A 20,952-nucleotide genomic window follows, 5' to 3' on the forward strand; every position below is an offset into this window, starting at 1 on the left:
AGTCCTGAGACCTCTCTTGTTTGGCATCTACTTCTCTGAAGTACAGGCCAACACTAAGGAACTCTGGCTAACAAAGTTCGCAGATGACTGCAAACTGGGAGCCATTATTGAATCCCCAAATGATGTTGGATGTCGATACTCTACAAAAGGGCCTTACAGAAACAGATGCTTGGTGCCAGAGCCATGGGCTCAAGCTCAATGCCAAGAAATGTATAGTTATCCCCTTTGGGAAAAAACACCCGTGAATTACCACATAGGTGGCAGTACACTAAACACCGAAAGTGTGATAAGAGACTTAGGGACACAGGTGAACAGTGGTCTCACCTTCAATAACCACATCAATCAGGAAATCCTTCTGTGAGGCACACCTCATCACTAAGGGCTTTTCATCCAGAAAAAAGGAGGTCATTGTCCCACTGTACTCATCCCTCATTAGACCCATTATAGACTACAATGCCCCATTTGATATGTACCTCTCAAGACATCTGCAACAACTGGAAGAGGCCACAGAAATACCTCACTAAAAGAATCACAGGCCTAAAGTAGATGCCATATGCTGACCACCTTAAAAAACTCCAGCTATACTCTGTGTCGCATATCGTCTACTCCGAGGCGATTTCTGCTTAACATACAAGGCCATATCAAACCCAGAGCTGTTGGACATGCTACACTTAAAGAAATCCCAATCCCTCAGAGCCACACGCTCCAGGGATCTAAACCATGTCATCACAATAAACAAAACATGCTGGAGAGATAAGTTCCTGACCCAGAGACTCCCCAGACTCTGGAATAGACTGCCCATACATGTCAAGCAGAGCACCTCTTTGGCCCTCTTCAAAAGGAACCTTGATGATTGGATGGGAGAAAGGAAATTCACCCCAGGGATCACATCAGTCGCCCTGCTAGACAGGGGTCCAGGGAAGTAAATAGTGTGGGAAGAAATGGCCAGGGAATTGTTATGGCTAGGCTTGTATAGGCCCTAGGGCCAATAGCCTAGTTCCAACCTATGAACTTATGTCCTGTTTATGTTGCAAGCAAAATTTAGGTCTTTTGATCTAGTAGTTCTGATGCTGTTTGTTTTGCGGATATGCAAAAGGTTCATCAAAACAAGGTCTAGACAAAGATCACCTCTCAGAAGTCTGTATGAAGCCGAGTAAAGATACAGGCTTTGAGACAATCGGCATAGTGCATTGTTTGCTCCCAGTATTCTTTTTGTAAAGAACCTTTGTAGATGTTCCAGTTGCTGCTTGTGTCTGGTCAGGTACATACTGAAGGGGGCATTGTACTCTATGATGGGTTTGATGAGGGCCATGTACAGTGGTATGATGGCCTCTCTGGACTTAAATGCCATACCATTACTTACATGTTGAGCAGCACAGAAGGATTTTCTTACTTTGTTCGAAGCATGTCACTTGAAGGCTAGCTTACTATCTACACGAGTTCCCAGATCCCTGACTAGTGAATCAACTTTTAGGGGTGTTTTACTGATGACATAGTTACCTAGGGTGGTCATCTTCCCAAAGGATACTATAATGCATTTTGTGGAATTGAGTTTTAAGCCATAACTTTTGCACCAAGCATTTGTGTGTGTTAGACCTTCCTGAAGGGTGTTCTTGTCTTTGTGGGGATTCAGTGACTTGTTCCAGTTTGCAATTATCTATGAACTGGGTCAGCCAGAGGCATTTGACATTGGCTTTGACCTCCAAGAGTAGATGCCAAAGAGGAGCAAGCTCGGCTCTGAGGGACTCCACTGGTAACTGGCCTCTTTGTAGAAGTAGTCTCATCGGTCCTAAGCTCTTGAGTCCTCTCCGTGAGCCAGCTAACTATCCAGCATGTTAAAAAAGATGTTTATAATCTAGTTGTATAAGTTTGTTGACAGTGCCCAAGTTGGGTATGGTATCAAATGCTTCAGCCAGGTCTAAGTAGGCAGTATACACCACTTTTCTATCATCTATAGCCTTAGGGACATTTTCAAAGAAATCCACCATAACCTTCCTTTGACAAAGCCAAAGTGGGATGATTCAAGTTTCTGGAGGTCTCGTACATCCTTGTTGATAATTTCCATTATAATTCTTTCTATGGCTTTGCGAATAAGATTAGTCAGACTAATGGGTCAGTAGTTTCCAGGATCTGTTAAAGGCCCTCCCTTATGAAGAGGATGACAATTGCAATCCTCCATTCTCATAGCAGAAAGACTGTTTTAAGACTATAGTTAAATAATGACTCCAGGAGTTCTGATAAATCATATTTTAGACTGTTCACCAAGCATCTAAGGATATTATCAGAGCCCACTGAGGATGTGTTTTGGCTTTAGCAAATGCAGGTAGTACGTGCTACCTAGTTGTAGTTGGAGGGGTTATGTTTGAGGGTGTTTCTTGGGGGATGGTTGGGGGTGAGATGGGGGTAAGGTTGGAACTGAATATGTCCACTAACAGGTTAGCTTTATCACCAGGTTCAGTGACAGTTGCACCATTAGTCATCAATTCAGAACATTGTCGTGTGTGGCTCTTGAGGTTTCTGACATAGCTGAAGAAGGCCTTATGGTTATGTTTTACCTGGGAGGCTGTCTTAACCTCAAAGTTGGCTTTGCCTGACCCAATTAGCCCTCTTAGTTACATATTTAATTTGATGAGAGTGTTTTTATTTTTATGGGAAGTACTCTTCCTGATTTTTGCTTCATTTTTTTACTTCTGCTGCATATCCTTTTTAATTTGAGATGTCACCAGGGTGGTTTATTTCTGGAGCTAGTTCTGGGCTTCTGGTAGATACAGCAGCCTCTTTGCAGCCATTGATATGATTGTACAGTTTCTGAAAGCAATTCAGCATAGGCTGCTCTGTTTTCAGGGTTTGGATGGGCATTGAACTTTAATAAACCATCACTTAATAAAAGGTAGTTTGCCTTTGAATAGTTCCTAACTGTTAGCAGTTTTACTGGGATTACAGTGTTGATTTTGATTTTGAAAGACAACTTTATGGTTGGAGTGGTGCAGCATTTTCCCATATTCATAAAAATGAGGTCCAGTATATTGGAGCTTGTAGTGGGCATATTCACTATTTGGTCAAGGGTGTTTGTGTTATTCAAACTCAGGAATCTCTGTTCCTGTACATTTGAGGTTGTGTAGTATTCCCAGTCTGTAGAGGGTAATTAAAGTCTTCCATGTGTATGGTGTCAGGTTGTGTGGTAAGTGTCTGCAGTAGGTCCAGGTATGCCCCGTGGGCTTCTTGGGGCATGGTGGGTGACCTATATCTGGCTAGGATATGGTACAGGATTTTGTTTATGGTGATCTGCACACGGATGAACTTGAAGATGTCATTCTGTTTGACCACCTAGAGGTATGCTTGGTACTGATGTATGTCAAACACCTTTAGCACTTGTCTGTGCAGCTAATGGTCTAAAAGTGTGGAAGGCACTGAAACCTTGTAGTGTGGGGTGCTCTCTACTGCAAAAAAAAACCATGCCTCAGTAACTGCACAGATGTCTATATTCTCAAGTGTGAGGAGGGCTTGGAGAGAGTGTATTTTTTTTAGGCTTCTGGCATTGAAAAGTAAAACATTTAGATTCATTTGAGTTGATTGTTATATTGGTAGGTTTGTCAGTTTGGCATTGCCTAAAAAAACACTCTGGTTTTAGCCAGTGTTTGAAAGCCCAGAGAGGACAGGTGCAGCCCATCACTGGAAAAGCAACATGGTCTGTTAACCAATGCCCTCCCTATCTGATCAGTAATGGATCCCCTTAGAAAGGCACCAGAAAGACAGCCAGTTGTTAAATGCAGTCATCTTTTGCTCGTATTGTGGCATCATCCTCAGTGATGGTAATATACTGCTCGGTTCCAGGCTTATACTTGACTGAGGCACACAGTCTGAGAGCACCGTAATGTTTCCCTTCATATAGTCCATGGAGGTACATCTCCGGTCCTTTACACCTGCATAGACAGTGATGGAATCATACTGGTACCTGTGGCATAATAACTTGTCTGTGTGATTGATTTGGCAGATCCTGGCTCCAGATAAGCAACTAACCATTATCTTCGCCTAGTTCAGACTGGTTAGAAGGGCATTAGTGTATCTTACAGTGGAGTACCCTATGACAAGAGTCCTTGGAAGTGCTTTTACAGTCCCTCTTACCAATCTTTTCTAACCTCCTCTGATTTGATTCTTATTGTTGTCATGCAATATTTTATATGCCTTACTAATATTCCCTTTTTTTAAACAGTAGCCTCAGTTCTAGATTTGAGTTAGTGTGACCATGGAGTTGGTATATGTAAGTTAGGAGGCTTGCCACCCTGCAAAAAAACACTTACGTGTTTTTTTCAGCCATTTTTTTTTTTCAGCAAGTGCAGTTCTGGGATTCCAGTCCTCGGTACATTTAGTTTTGTGTACTCGTAGTGGAAGCTATCTGTACTTTCTTGTAGCCTTTGGCCTGGGTTATGGGTGAAAAGGTCCTTGGACCAGGCCATTCACTGATTTAACAAAATGAAATAAAATAAAATAAGTAAACAAGCAAACACACAAACCTTCAGTCCAAACTTCTGCTTGGCACCATCCCACTGTTATAACTTCACCCTCTATAACTGTTTCTCCAGATGCCTTGGTTCCTTTGCCAGTTTTCTTCCAGTAAGTGCCAGCCCCCTTTTACTATTTTCTATACCCATATCAACTTATCCCACCTAACTCGTGCCCTCTTTCCCTCCTAAATAAAGTCTTTCAACTCTTTACTAATTATCATCACCAAATTATCTCCTGGTTGATAAGAATGTGCCTGACCTGTATATGAAACTAAAGGGACTAAAAACATTTTCACTGCTTTTATTTTCCATATCCATAATCAAGAACTTCCAGTTTCCCAGTTTTTATATTATCTTTTGTTTAGTTCTGCACATATCTTTATCTGCTATAACAGAATCCATGCACTTAAGTGCTTTATCTTGTCTTGTCAAAATGAATATGGTATTACTGAACCAAGTAATGTGTCGGTACATAGTTTACTGTATAGCCTTTGTTTTATCTTCATTAATTCATTAACTTTATATCCCGAAAAGACTTGAAAGCATCAAAATGCTCCACAACACCGAAATGTCCTTTTCTGGATTTGTCTAACAAAAGCATAGTTAGGGTGTGGCGATGGGAGCAACTGCCCCATGAACAATGTGTTAGGAGATGCAATAGCGTACCGACTTCAGGAGTGCTCTTAAGTTGGAGCAGGTAGTCTGCTGCAATTATTTTTGTAAAAGATATTTTTTTTCCTCCTCTCATTGAGAAGGGGGGTTGATAGTAGGACCTGGCCCTCCTCCTTAGAAGAGAAGTGAGAAGCACCAGATTGCAGAATATACTTTTTTTCTTTTGTTTTGTTTGCTCTTCACTTTGAAATGAGGTGCAGGCGGTAAGCCCTGGCGCTTGTCCTTTGAAGAGAAGTTATTAAAGAATGGATTCATGAAGTGTGGGAAGTAGAAGCAGCAGTTAGTGCAGAGGATTAATGTTCTGAGTTGTTAATGGGCTACTTCCTATGGTGCAAGGTTTGATTCCCTCAGCCTTCCTTTGCCTCCCATGTCAACTTAAGCAAGTCATGTAACCAGGTAGTGCTTTGGAGCATTTTGGCTAGGCTCCTTAAAGGTCTTCTGACTGCAAGCCTATTAACTGCCTATGAACTTTATTCCTGTCCCAGAGACTTCCCATACCCTGGAACAAGCTACCCGTCTATGTCAAGGAAAGTTCCTCATTAGCACTGTTCAAGAAAAATCTTGATGAGTGGATGGGAAATAGGAAATACACCCCGGGGATTGCTTCTGTAGCTCTGCTCTACAGGGGCACAGGAAAATAACTTTCTTGGGTGGCGTAAGCCAGGGAACCTTGTTGGCTAGGCTTACTTAGGCCCTTGAGCCGATAGCCTAGTTACCTACCTGTGAACCTATGAATTGGGTGAAAGTAATTGTATTTTGTAGATGTCTGCAGGTGAAACATTTTGGGTCATTTTTATTGGAATAATTTTTTATATGTGGGAACAAGAAGGAAACAAAAGATACTTGTGAGAAATGCAGCCTTTTGATGGCGCATATATGATCTGATTGTGAAACATTTGGAGAGTCATATGTGAGTTAATGTTATATAATCATATATGAAGTACTTGATCTAGTTACTGGAGGTAGTACTAAGGGTATAGTTTACCTTTAAAATGTCGTTGCTTATATTGTGCAAAGCACACGTGTGAAAATAACTTTTCAAAAGTACATTTTAGTGAAAAAATTGTTGAGATCACTAGATGGAATGCACACTAGCATTCACTGTTGTGAATCTGGCATTTTGAGTGGCGAAAATACTATAGTTGGGATCGGGAAATGTACCTTTTCCCTCACTGTAGTGCGATCTCGGAGTTTGTGTATTTAAACAGGTGGTGTGGGGGGCTTGCCCCCCTGCAAAATGTTTGTAGGGCAAATCTGGAAATGCAGGTAATTTCTGTCAAAGTCGAAATTCCTGAGTGCTGACGTTCTTAAAGTGACCAGTTCGCACAAGTGAGTGTTCGCAAGGTGTTGTTTTTGGCATTTTGGTTCGGGTAAGTGAACAGTTGCAAATGTGTTTTCCAACATTTTAAAGGTAAACCAAGGATACAATAAAAACTGTATGGAAGGGCAGAATGTCAGGAATATAGGATACAAGGAGCAAAGTGTAAGAGACTGACTGATTCTTGAAACAATAGGACATTGAATTAATTTGCTATGTATGGAAAGATGGAAGAGAAGAGAGAGAGGCGTGGAAGAGAAAGAGATGGAGAAATACCAATTATAAAAGAAGTTAAAAGGATAGAAAGTGGTTTGCAAAAACATTTTTTGAGTAATAAAGGATCATGAGGATAAGCACTGAGTAAACGTAGTGAAGAAAACTGTGTGTGTGCTTGAAAAAATGCACTGTTGTTCATCAGCACAATATTCTCCCTGAAATTGTGGGTAACTTAAGAATGTATAACACCTAACATTGACAGAACCCATAAAGTCATACAGTCTGTCACAAGTTGAGAAGCACTAAAAAGCACCAGTAAACTGTTCAAGATCATTAATAGATCTTCTGCTACTCAGTACCGCTTGGTGATTGAACTGAGGGCCAGATAATCTCCCCGAATCACTTAACGTTAACTGTTTTTTTGGCAGGAAAGGCTAAGGTACACTTTGTTTCATACATGACACATAGCCAGTTTCTAACATACAGTCAGATATTTACATCTTAGACAGCTAGAAAAAACTATCTGACTGCAGATTTCATATTTTATCACTGCCCTGAAAAATCATAATGCAAGAATTGAGAGTATGCCGTAATGTTACTTGGAGTCTGTACAGTGTATGTTTTCTTTAATGACATTAAGAGGTTTAAAATGGAAAATGCTGTAGTCTGAAATATTTCTTCACTTATGTCAGGGCAGGGCAAGACACCTGAACACAAGAAGCTTTATCTGCAGCATAAGTTACTCATCAGACCAGAGGGCATAAATACACACTAGTAAATTATTTAACATCATTTTATAGTTTCATAGATGGATACCACTAATTGTTTTGAATAAGACTGTGGCTTTTATTTGCTGCTATCATGGGCAGTGCCCTTAACACAAAATATGTGTACTTGCACATTTGCCCATTTTTTATATTTTGCTTTCAAGGGAAAATGCTAAATACAAAAATGTAAAAATTATTCTAATTTTCAGTGGAGACAGCACTTGTGTCTTTTGTGGGTATCACCTAGTGTGTGTTTGTGTGTGTGTGTTACATGTTTTTGACCATTTGAGGTTCTCTTACCTTAATGTGATAATATGAAAGCTTTTGCAGATAAAAGGATCCTGATGTTTTGGAATTTAAATGGCATAATATATTTCTGGCCATGCGGATTTTTTAAATTAATTTTGCATTAACATTAAGTATATCAGTTTAATAGTTACCATATGTTTGTAGTTTGTGTCTTCTAAATCATCGACATTTCATAGTTCTCCCAGTTAAAACAGCCATTATTGTATTTGCACCACTTTAAGAGAATGATTACTGGGCACACAGACAAAGCTGTAGCCAGAAAGTGAGAAGTAATTAGCCTATCTTGTACTGCAACCCATCTGTATGGACACTTCTGTCATCACACTACCTACAAGTCATATTTGAAGTATTTGATCATGCTTATTAAAAAGCAATTTTTATTGTTCAGTTTGAAATATAAAGTATTTATAGAGTTTTTGTGTATGGAAACTTTTGTGCTTTCATATTCTGAGTATTTGCAGGTACAGTGGCATTATGTAACACTGTTCATTACTGTCAAGCACTGACATATTGGTCCAACTGTAAGTTTCTTTGATGATGCCCTGAAATGAAAGCTGCATTCTAAGCACCACTCAGATGTTTATAAAACAAGTTTATAAGCACCACTCAGATGTTTATAAAACAAGTTTATAGAGCTCATTATTTTGTACTACATTGTTACAGCGTTTTGTTTCTCTTTAGTTTTTTTCGTTTTTTTTTTTTTTTTTTTTTTTTACCTTCTTTCATTCTTGACATCAGTCAACCAAGAAAACTCGGTCTTGATAAACAGTCAGTAAACTAGCAAGTCGGTAAGCTCCTTTGTCCGTAGTTACATATTGTATTTGCACAGCTTAAACCGAAAAGTGAGAGTTAAAGAAAATTGGCATCTCAGTGTTTGAAAATGCTGACAAGGAAGAAGCTGATATCTAGCCAGCTTGATTTGTTGTAGTGCATTATTACAGAGGCAGGAGAAACAGTCACCCATAAGAACTCTAGTAATCTGCCCTTGCCAGCATTTCTGAGAGATTACATCCTCCTCAGAACACAAAATCAGATTCTGTGTCCAATGTTTTTTTTAATAAGATCACAAAGTAAAATGTCCAAACAACATTTCCTACTTTTTAAAATGTAAAATCCCTGATACTTTTGACCTGTACCTAATCAAACTGTACTTCATAGAAGTCACCATATTTAATTCAGCAGCTTCAAGTTTATCAGACATGCTACAGGTGTAGCCTTGTTTAAAATCTTAAGTGCTGATGACCCCCAATCACAAAGCCTAGAGTTACAGCAAGTTCTCAAGATCTGGGGAAATTTTTAACAAATGTAGGATGTTAGTGGAAACTTTAAATGAGTTTTTAATACTGCTTTACTTACCATATAAATCACAGAGTAATTAATCTGTAAACTCTGAAATAAGCATACAGCTATATTAAATCAGAAATGTAATTCTTGATGTTATGTGATCCTATCTCGCCTACATTCTGAATGATGGGTTTGGAGCCGATCCCTCGGCTCCGACTCGGCACGCTTATGCCAAAGAGCGAAGTCTCTTATTGGCTGAGCTTACTATATCCCAGGATGCACCACTACCAGTCCCCCAGATCTCGTTTGCCGCTTCCCTGCGAAGACGTGGTCTCGAGCTGGCTGGGCTGAGTAGTTTTATTAACTAACTTTTCTGTCAGTTTTTCGCTGTTTTTGCTCACAAAAGCTGTTTTAACGGCTATCGCTAACTTTGTGTACGATTTGGATTGTTAAATTGTTGTGTGTGATTGGGTTGAGTTTGTTTTCGGTCCCCCCTCCATCCAGGGCCTTCCCGGACTGTCAACCTTAATACTTACAGGGTCTCTAGTAATTATATACTTGGTTAGAGTTACCTGTTCTTTTTTTACAGGAAGTGTTTGCATTAGTTATTACTGTAAGCTTAGATTTATCAGCAGTAAAAATTTAGTGTACTTTCCTGTCAGAGTGACTAGATTTGTGTATCATCATGTCTCAAACCCCTAGGCCTTCGGGCTTTAAAAAATGTTCGAAATGTGGGTTTAAAATGTCTATCACAGACGATCATTCGCTCTGTGTATATTGTCTCGGGGCAAAGCACTTGCAGGAGTCATGCAGTGTATGTCACGCTTTTTCCTCAAGGGTCCTCCAGGAGAGGAAAAATAAATTGATTCTTAAGGGTTAGTTAAACCTTCCTTTGAAGAAGCCTTGGCATCCTCTCCTGCTCCAACCAAAAGAAAAGGGCTTCGTTCCGACCAGTCCCTCAGATCCGACTGCCAACAAACTTAGGAAGGCCTCTCCTTCGGCACCAAAGACTTGGAGCCGAGGTTGAACGGTCTGCCTCGATGCCACCAGTATCGACTCCTCTGGCTTCGGAGCCGATGGCTGGGGCATCGAGGCGGGTCACCTTCGCCGGCTCCACTGCCCTCGGAGCGGACAAGGGCCGCACGCTCAGACACTTCCTCCTCGGCGCCGAAGTCTACCTCGGCACTGATGGAATCTGCTGTGAGTATTCCTTCGGCGCCGATACTCATCGAGTCGCCTCGGAGCCGGTCCCCTAGCCCTTTGGGGCCGATGGAGAGGCCTTCTCGAACCCGTTCTGTTTCCTCTCGGTCTTCGAGGATGTCGGATTCTGATATTGACAGGGTGCTCCAAAGACTGTTCCAGTCCCCAGTCTTCCAAAAATTTGTTTCGGTTCCGACCCAGCTGGTTTCGGAGCCGATGACCTTGGTCCACCCCATTGCCATTCCTCCTCCGACTGCTTCGGCTCCGTCGGAGCAGGTGCTGTTGGAGCCGGTGGAGATCTCAGGGTCGGCTCCGACCCTTACTCCAACCCGGGCCTTCGGGTCCGAGTTTGGTACGCGGACTTCTTCGGCTGGACCCGGGGGTGATGTTTCGGGGCCTATGCTTTCGGTTCCGAGCCTCCCCCTCGGTGCTTCGGCTGCGGGACTTCCGTCGACTATCATGGCTCCGGAGTCCGGACACTCCCAGGATTCTGGGGGTCCGGCTTTCAGGGCCATGAGGAGTGCTTTGGCCAAGTCCTCTTCGGCCATCTCTCCGGTTTTACCAGCACCTTCCCTAGGCGTGGAGACTGGGTCTTTGGCAGTTCCCCTGTCCGTAGCCAGCGGAGCCCCGAGGCCTGAGGTTACCCCCAGTGGGGGTTCCCCTCCTCCTGAGGGTTCTTCGGAGTTGTCTTCAGAGGAACCCCAAGGAAGAGATCGTGCAAGAGGAAGCACGTGGACTCCCCGAGTCTATTACATCGGACACTGATATGGATGATGCAGAGGGTCCCCTGTCGCCCTCGGATGATGTCTCATTTGCAGACATCTTAGAGATCCTCAAACAACGAGGCGGCTGGATATCCAAACCCCCCTCTGCTGACGAGTCAGTGCTCCTCAAGGCCTTTGGGGCTCAGCCCTCCGCCTCCTGGGTGTCTCCGCCTTCGACGAGCTTCTGGATTTAGTTTGTCGAGGGGGAACATCCAGATACCGTGGAACCAGTCCCTTCTCGTCCAAATAATTTTTATCTGCTCCCCCCGAGAAGGAGTTCCTTACTAAAGGCGTGGCTGTAGATGCCATGGTGGTGGCATCTGCTACACAGCAGGACGTGGCAGAGGCTTCAACGCCCATCCATCCTCCTAATAAGGAGTCTAGGAGTATGGGTAGGTGCGGGAAGCGCACCCTGACTTCAGCGGCCTTTACCTTAAGGTCTCTGAATTATTTGGCACATTTTACCAGGCTTCAGAGGGATCTGGTCAAGGAGTTGTCAGATTCCCTCTCGGTAACCTACCTGAGCAGCTAGCCCAGTCCGTTAGCTCTCAGTTGGCTATCCTTACGTCAATTTCTAACTCGTCCATGAGGCTCATTTCCTATGCGGCCGAAGGGCGGTAGAGGCAGGCACAGGCGTGGCTCTCGAGACAAGCCTGGCTCCGCTTGTGTCAGTTTGCGGAGGCCTTCAAGTCTTCCTTCGCCGACGCTCCCTTTGATGGGTCCTCATTGTTTGGACCCAAGGTGAAAGACACCCTTACCCGCTGTGAGCAAGAGGGAAAAACGTTATCTGCCGTAGGTGCCCGTTATTCCACTCCCTTTCGGCCTTACCCCAAGGCCAAAGGAGGGGGGAAAATGTGGTTCAAAATCTCGCAAGTTTTTCTCCCAACAGCAGGAAGATTCCCGTCCAGAGGCAGAGGGCGGGGAAATTTTTCAGGGAGACGCCGTCCCAGAGGCGGCAGAGGGCCCCGCAATTCTGGAGACCGCGAGTCCTTTCGTGGCTCTTCAGCCTCCCACACGCCATGAGGGATTGCCCGGCTGTGCTGCTCGAGCCAGTCGGGTGTCGTTGCCAAGCACCTAAAAGCCTGGGAGTCAATCACTCAGGACAGATGGGTGCTTCGGATCATTGCCGGAGGTTACACCATCCCATTCAAATACTCACCCCCACCGTCCAAGAGAATCCCGGACCCACCACCCAGTCAAAGGGAAATAGCAGCCGCAGAAGCTTTAAAGCTGCTAGAAAAAGGAGTCATCCAACCGGTCCCCACAGACCAGATCGGATCAGGAAATTACTCCAGGTTCTTTTTAGTGCCAAAAAAGACAGGGGACCTGAGACCAATATTGGATCTCAGCAAACTAAACCAATCCGTCACGAAATCCAAATTCCGAATGGTCACGTTACAATCCATTCTCCCGTTGTTGGAGAAGGATGTTTGGATGTGCTCCATAGACCTCAAGGACGCCTATTATCACATACCGATACATCAGGCGTCCAGAAGGTATCTGCGCTTCAGCCTGGGAGTCAGTCATTACCAATTTTGTGCTCTGCCCTTTGGTCTCACCACAGCCCCCAGGGTGTTCACCAAGTGTTTGGCAGTAGTGACGGCTCACCTGAGAAGTCTTGGATTCCAAGTGTTTCCCTATCTCGACGACTGGCTCCTGACTGCCACCACCAGGCATCTACTAATGGACAACCTCAAAGCCACCATCTCACTGGGTGTTTCCCTAGGGATTACATTCAATTGGTCAAAGTCTGTCTTGCTGCCCTCTCAACGCATAAAGTTTATAGGAGCAGAGATAGACTCAAGATTGATGCGCGTCTTTCTTCCTGCCGAAAGGATCCGAACTTTACAAGGCCAAGTTCAAGCTCTAATCTCGAGATCCAAAGCCCCAGCCAGGATGGTCCTACAGGTTTTAGGCTCAATGTCTGCCACGGTTCTTTTAGTTCCTCTAGCAAGATTACACATGAGGATTCTTCAGTGGCTCTTGTCAACTCAATGGTCCTTTCAGGGTCTTCCCCTCAATCATCACATCATGATTACGGAAATATGCAAAAGGGACCTTCGCTGGTGGCTTCGGACATCCAACTTGGATCAGGGAAAACCCTTTGTTCTCCCCCCTCCAGTGGTTACCCTGACGACAGATGCCTCCCAGATAGGGTGGGGGCATTGTCTGGGCAGGCTAGTTCAGGGCTCCTGGCTTCCGGACGAAGCTCTTCTCCACATCAACGTGTTGGAGATGAGGGCTGTACTTCTATCCCTACAGGCCTTACACAAGTTTCTTCCTCAGGGCATCATCGCCATCCACTCAGACAACATGTCGGTGGTTTGGTATCTGAACAAACAAGGAGGGACCAGATCGTATCCCCTTTGCAGAGAGGCCATGAGAGTGTGGGAATGGGCTGTAGCTACCAACCGCTTCTTGGTAGCGACCCACATCCCGGGAAAGTCAAATGTATTGGCGGACAAATTAAGCAGGACAATTCTCTCTCCTCACGAATGGTCTCTAAACCGCACAGTAGCAGCCCAGGTTTTCAAGAGATGGGGATGCCGTGCTGCGACCTATTTGCAACTCCACAAAACACCAAGTGCCAGAGGTTCTTCTCCTTGATTCCACATCAGGAAGTACCAGCCATGGATGCTCTAGCACAACCTTGGCCAACAGGGCTACTTTATGCCTTTCCTCCAATTCCACTCCTTCCAAAAGTTATTCAAATAGCTTCTCAACTGGGGTCTTCAATGATTCTGATTGCCCCATACTGGCCTCGTCAGATATGGTTTCCTTACCTGAAAAAGCATGCAGTGGACGATCCGTGGACCTTAGACCTGATCCCGGATTTGCTAATCCATCAGTCGGGACATTGGCATCAGTCCCTTCAATCTCTAAAATTGACAGCTTGGCTCCTCCACTTCCAACCCTAGTTAGAAGGCACACACTAGACCCGGAAGTTGTTCACATTTTATCTTCGCCCACAAACCCACCACTAACAAATTGTACCTCAGTAAGTGGAAGAGGTTTGCTATCTGGGCTCAACTCAAGGGTTTAGACCCTATCACTGCTCCTGTCCCAGAGGTTTTGAAATTCTTAACATCCCTGTTTAATCAGGGATCTTCTGTCTCAACTATTAAAGTCCAACTAGCTGCTATCTCTAAATTCCATGAATCCACGGATCCTCCTTTGATGAGCAGCAGACTATGCAAAACGTTCATTAAAGGTGCCAGTCTGTTAAGACCACCAGTTTTTCATCCTGCACCTCCGTGGGATCTTGATTTGGTGCTTCGCATTAACATCTCCCCCTTTTGAACCGGCTGCTACATGCGAATTAAAATATCTGTCTTGGAAAACAGCATTCTTAGTGGCTATTACCTCTGCAAGGAGAGTCTCAGAGCTTCAAGCCCTGTCTATTAAACCACCGTACTTGATTTTCCACAAGGATAGAGTATCACTTAGGCCTAATCCATCCTTTGTCCCAAAAGTCTGTTCTAGTTTCTGTCTTCAACAATCTCTAGAGCTACCAGTTTTCTTTCCAAAATTCTCTAACGAAGCAGAATACACTCTCCATAAATTGGATGTTCACAGGCAATTACGCTTCTATTTAGACAGGACTCAGCAACTTCGTAAGTCAGACCAGTTGTTTGTGTCCTTCTCAGATAATAAATTAGGCCAAACCATCACAAAAGCTACAATCTCAAAATGGATCAGAGATTGCATAACTCAGGCCTATTCTTCTTCGAATAAACAACTTACATCATCTATCAAAGCTCATTCTACCAGAGCTATGGCTACTTCTATAGCTTTTCATTCTAAGCTCGCTATATCGGAAATTTGTGCTGCGGCTACTTGGTCCAACCCGCACACTTTCATTTCCCACTACAAATTGGATGTGGCATCTAAAGGACGAGCATCATTTGGTTCCACGGTACTCAGGAGTGTTTTCCAGTGAGCCACCCAGGATTCAGGTGCTAGGGACGCTGTCCCATCATTCAGAATGTAGGCGAGATAGGATCACATAACATCTTTTAGTTATGTACTCACCATAACTTCAGATGTTTGGGATCCATCTCGCCTACATTCCTGATACCCACCCTCCTTCCCCCTGCCTTGCAGATCAGAAGAGATTGAACGGTTTTGAGCTCAACTGTTTTTATCTTGTTTCATCTGACGATGTTATATAAGCAGGGTATGCGTGTGTGCATGTATGCGGACAAACTAGATCTGGGGGACTGGTAGTGGTGCATCCTGGGATATAGTAAGCTCAGCCAATAAGAGACTTCGCTCTTTGGCATAAGCGTGCCGAGTCGGAGCCGAGGGATCGGCTCCGAACCCATCATTCAGAATGTAGGCGAGATGGATCCCAAACATCTGAAGTTATGGTGAGTACATAACTAAAAGTTTTACTTTGTATTAAATTTCAGTTTGGCAATACTAAGTGTTCATAGAAGGCCCACAGCTCTCTTTCTTTTCCTTTCCACCTGAAAGAAAATCTAGTTTGCATCATTAAAGCCTGAAATAGGCAAGACCCTGTTGTTGTATGCTTAAGTATGCCCTGTAGCCTAAGTACAAATCAAGAATTAGGTCTCATTGTGGCTTCTGTTGCTTTTCCCCAGATCTATAAGTATGGCTGTTGTATGTAAAAAAAAGACGGTCATGGTTAAAATAACCTCCAGATTTCAACAAAAAATGCATACAGCCAGCTCCATATCCCACATGGACATAAGGACAAGATTCAGTTCCTTAGTCCATTTAATACATGAAAACCTACAAAGTTTGCTGTTTGTGCTGCATGCACACACACATTTCATGTATGAACTCCAAGGTAGTAGAATCACAGCTATGCATGCCTCTTTTTGCAGCATTTTAAGCATTCCAGAGTTCCTCCATGGTGATGAACTTTATGAAACAGTTCTTTGATGAAATAAAGTCTTTACAGTGTTTTTGCTGTCCAGAGTTCATCTTGACTTATACGAACATATCCAGAGTTTATCTTGACTTATACAAACATATAAGTATTGTAGTAATGCAGGAATGCCATTTTATTGACTACTTTTATTTTTTTGTGTTGGAGTTTTGGAGTAAAAAGATGGCCACAACCAGCTACTTAACTTGATGCAATGCAAGGTAAAGCTGTATACATTTTGTAACTAACGCTGTAATGCTTTGTTGTGAATGAATAAATAAATAAATAAATAAAATAAGCAAGTAAAGAGCTTGCCTTTATTTTAGTTCCAGTTTCATAGTTCAGATTGGTGGTTCTGTATTGTGCAGGTAATTAATTGATTTTGGAAACTTCTGAGATTTTATCCTACTTCAGTGAATCACACAGCATTGTGTGACTTTGTATTGCAGCACAGCAGCATTCCATAGCCTCTTTTTTCAGGGTATGAGAAGGGAGACCACCATACATGGCACTTTTGTTTCTGAAAACTAATGTGAGCACTACATATTGAAATATAAACTCAAGAGGTGCCAGGGCAGATTGTTTTACTGATGTGCTTATTTTAACAGTTCAGGTTCAGTAATAATGATTTTTTATTACATTTTTTTTCTAAATGTTGCAGTTTAAAAAGTGTGTGTAGCTCTCTCCAGACAGCCACTGTTATATTTTCTGCTCTCGTGCTAGGCTCCTCCGTCTTACTCCTGAGAGGACTTGTATGTGGAAGAAGATATTAAAGAATGCTGTTTTATTTGCTTAATAAGAATGGTTGAATTAATTTGTGCTTTCATTTCCTTTTGCAGATGATCATAGGAGAAGTTCTTTCAGTTCGTTTCAGTAATTTGCACTCAAACTCATGTATCAGAAATAGCTATGTTGCCACTATTTACAAGGCCATTGGTGTATTTCTGTTTGGTGCTGCTGCGAGCCAGTCACTGACAGACATTGCCAAGTATTCAATTGGACGACTTCGACCACACTTCATAGATATATGTAAACCAGACTGGACAAAGATTAACTGCAGTACAGGATACATTGAAAACTTTTCTTGCCAAGGTGATGAAATCCATGTCAATGAAGCAAGGTGAGTGCTAATTTTACTGCAAATTTCTTTTTTGTCTTCATGTACTTAAGAGGATTTCAAAGGAAAACAAGTAGTTTTATGTTTTATTGTGTTATTTTAGAAGTTTAGGTGCACATCAGGAATTAAATCTGAATTCTATTCTGTCATAGTAATAAATTCTGGAATATAGCTTTAATTTGGTGTGCTTAATTAGCACTAGTTATTTCACATTAAGTAAATAAAAAAGACAAATATGAAACAGTACTGTACAGGTTTGCCCTGTTGCCATTGGAATTGTGACAGAAGCTACAAGTTTTAAAATGATACTTTGCTTGGAACTTGCTTGTCTTTTTGATGTATGTAAGGCATTCTGTACATTGTTGTTCTTATTTCAACAGACTATATATGTAACAAAACTTTTTTGCTGGGCAAGGATTATTTTTATTTGCATTTTATGTTTGCAAACCAGCGGATAGCATAATATATTTTTAAGTCTTAACCTGTAACATGTCGTTGTTTTAAGGCATTCTTTTTTTTACAAGTGAGTGCATTGATGATGCAAACTGTCATGTGATTATAGGGAGGTGTATTTAAACTTGGTGTCTGTGCATTTGTAACAGATTCTGATGAAGTATATTTTTATATGAAAGCGCTCAATCTTGTCAATTTTGCTGTGTTTTATTAAACTGCTGGAAGCTGCTCTTGGCCTGCATTTTTCATTCCTGGACTATCTTGCTGGGGGTAGAATTTTGCTGGATTGGGTCTTTGTTATTTTGGTTATTCTGAACATCGGGTCCAGATTGATACAGCAATATCCCGTGTCAGCCGTAATGTTGTTTGCAACTATGTTATGCACTTTGGTACCATTTTTATTATATACTTATAATGTGTTATTTAAAGTTGGCTTCTGTTTGCAGACTCATGCAACAAAACATGATGTAGATCTTATCAAGTGGGTTAACTGATCCCCCAGTATTAGAGCAGGAAACAGAGTACAAAGGATTAGTTCAGATAAAAATCACTTTAGCTAGCAGATTTAGTAGACTTTTTCTCTGATAATTTTCTTGTGGGAGGAATAAAGACACCTTGTTGAAGTTTCAAGTAGTTTATTCAGTTAAGCAGATAGATGGATAAGTGATTTTGTTCTAATACATTACATTCAACAGGTCAGTTACTTAAAAACAGTTACAGACAAGGGTAGGAGGGTCCAAGGGAGCCGATTGGAGGAAAATCTGGGAGATAGAAAAACAAGGAGCCAATCCCAAAGCTTAGAGATTAGTCCCTTATCTGAATATTCCTGAAAGACCCATGAGGGTTTACAAGCTCAGCAGCCTGTGGAACTTCATTCTTAGTTAAAATGTTTTTATTTTATTTTTAACAAACAAAACAACACACAATGAGCTTTAACTACAGAACTATTCAGGAGACATGAGCCCTGTAAAACTGGGCACAGCCTGTCATATTACATGTGATACAAGCAACAATAAGAACAAGTCAGACTGAAAAAAGTTCTGTAATAAAGCTTTCATAATTAGCGCCAATGAATATTAGCCCCACAAAGGCAGACAGCCTTTCACATTACACACGTTATAAAAAACACTCATAAAGTCTAGTGATAGCCTCATAAAAGCAGGCATTTTCAAATTATTAAAGTGTAAACCACTCTATTAGATGGACCCAATGAAGCTCAGATGAAAGTGTTTTCTTAAATATAGTCCTGTAGTTGTAGCTCATTGTGTGTTGTCATGTTTTGTTCGTCCTCTTCACTTTGCTGTTTGACTTTCTTCTTAGTATGTAACATATGAGGTCTGTTAATGATGTGACCACATTAACCCCACTGCCATATAGTACTACATATCTTCCCCACAGCTGTCTCATACTGTGATGCTACGAGTTATTTTGTATTATGAGAAGCATGTGACTGCAGCTGTACAATCAAAATGTTTGCCTTTTTTCCATAAACATTTTAACTGCAGCTGAAGCACCATTGTTAATTAATTAAAATTGACCACACTTAACGTGGGCTGCTGTTTCAAAATAGTTATGTCTTAGTGAAAACAAGGAGCTCATTGCAGTAAAGTGCTTTACTTTCTAGTTTTAATTTGTGAAAAATGTAATCAAGGTAGACACAAAAGTTTGAGCTGTGGAGAAAGAACTTAAAAAAAAGCTTGTGGAGTACAGACAAACACATTGAGCAATCTACGCAAGTGTTATTTGTTATAAGGAGTATTAAACTGTATAGAATTAGCACATTTTTTTTACTTGTCCTTAACAAGAAGTGGCCTGTGCAAAACTGCATGCAATTTAACAGCAATATATGTGGTAGAACTGAAGAATATTGGCAACAACTTTTGAATTCATTTTGATTGCTCTTTTCTCCTTCCTTTTTAAAATTTTGCATTCGTTATTTTCTGCCCTGTCTTGAACATGTTAATAAGAATCCAGGTAAAGGAGTTTGCTACAGATACTTAAGATTTGGCTGCCATACCAGATGCATGACTAATATTAAGTTTGTAAATGGCATAGACCTTGGCCAAAAGGCAGTGCATTGTTAAATATATACATTAAACATTTTCAGTGTACATGAAAACCAGTCCTTGAATATTTTCAGAATGACTGATACATTTTAAACCCTTGCTGCTAAGTACCATTTGCTTACATATTACTCCTTTGTGCATAATCCGAACTGGTAGTAATGGAAAGAAATAACTATATGTAGCCTTGCTGCATGGTATGGAGAAATGGAGCCCTTACTGTGATCCAGGTGATCATGGTTTGATTAGCATCCCTGGCACTGGAAGAGACAGGCAGGAAGGGGGAGGAGTGAAAGGTGTGTCCCACTCATCTCTCACAGGAGGAGGTGCATATACTCAATGCTACACAGGACAATGCATTTTCCCTCATAAAGGTTAGGGAAATCACTGCTTATGGTGTGAAGAGCGGGACAGGGCTACTAAGACGGAATGCTTCTTGTGGAAGTGTGGGGACAATCTCTATGGTCAGTCCATTGTGAAGACACCTTGCTGGGGTGTGCGTGGGTAGGGCTGGGAAGAAAAACAAGATACAAACCACCTCAGATGACTGTTTCAATAATGACCCCCTCTTGGGGGACTCTTATAAGGCATATTTATAATTATTAGATCTGGTAATGCAGTTTTTCCTAATTTTTAGTTCAGCCTGATACTCGGTGTAAGAAAGTGCTTCAGGTTGTTAAGTGAAAGCAACATTTTAGCCAAGAGAAATTAGCTCCAAGAAAATTAGTCTTTAGCTCAACTGGTATATAACATATTTCAATGCAATTTCAAAGTGTTTCTTCATAGATGTTTGTATTGTTTAGTGTGGGAGCTTATATCACTGAAGTATCACCTCCAGGGAGGAGATGAAAAATTTACCAACTTGGACAGTGATCACACTTAGAAGTGCTACAGTTTGACTTTAGAACTTGAAACTCGAAGACCTTGTTTTTTAATTAAAAATTGGTAAAAAAAAAAAAATAAATGAACCACCACCATTTTAATCCCAAGTCTATTCTCCCGAATTGAAGTAAAGCTATCAATAAAAGATGAAGGACAAATATTTGGTTTCAAGCATGTTTCAGTAAAGTCAAGAGTGTCAGGACTCGCATCTTATTTATTTATTCTTTGGTAACCAGGGTAGAGCACTGTTTCAAAAAGACTGTTTTCAGGCTCAGCCCAGGAGAGTATATCAAGCACAGTTTGATCAACAATGAATGGACTTTAAAGAAAGACATTGTCCAGAACAACAACACCAGAAACACAACTTCACTAAATGTTAATGCATTGTTAAAGCAGTAACATGAATCAGTACCTATATTCATTATTAACAAATAGCTATTTACAGTATGTGCAAAAAAAAGATGAAAGGTTAGGGAAATGAGTATAAAGGGGAAGAGGGTTTAGATGA

At 41.7% G+C, this 20,952-nt stretch overlaps 1 protein-coding gene across 3 annotated transcripts in view; it reads left to right on the forward strand.

The window, feature by feature from the left end:
• The window catches only part of PLPP1 (phospholipid phosphatase 1), a 1,366,516-nt gene that overhangs the window by 557,656 nt on the left and 787,908 nt on the right, over window positions 1-20,952 (forward strand). For all 3 annotated transcript variants that reach the window (XM_044063927.1, XM_044063926.1, XM_044063924.1), the window contains one exon: window positions 16,769-17,049. In XM_044063927.1, coding sequence (XP_043919862.1) covers window positions 16,769-17,049 — 281 coding nt within the window. The remainder of the gene's footprint in view (window positions 1-16,768; window positions 17,050-20,952) is intronic.

Source organism: Protopterus annectens, chromosome 2.part2 (genome assembly GCF_019279795.1).
Source record: "Protopterus annectens isolate FY-2018-M chromosome 2.part2, PAN1.0, whole genome shotgun sequence".
Classification (NCBI taxonomy): Eukaryota; Metazoa; Chordata; order Ceratodontiformes; family Protopteridae; genus Protopterus; species Protopterus annectens.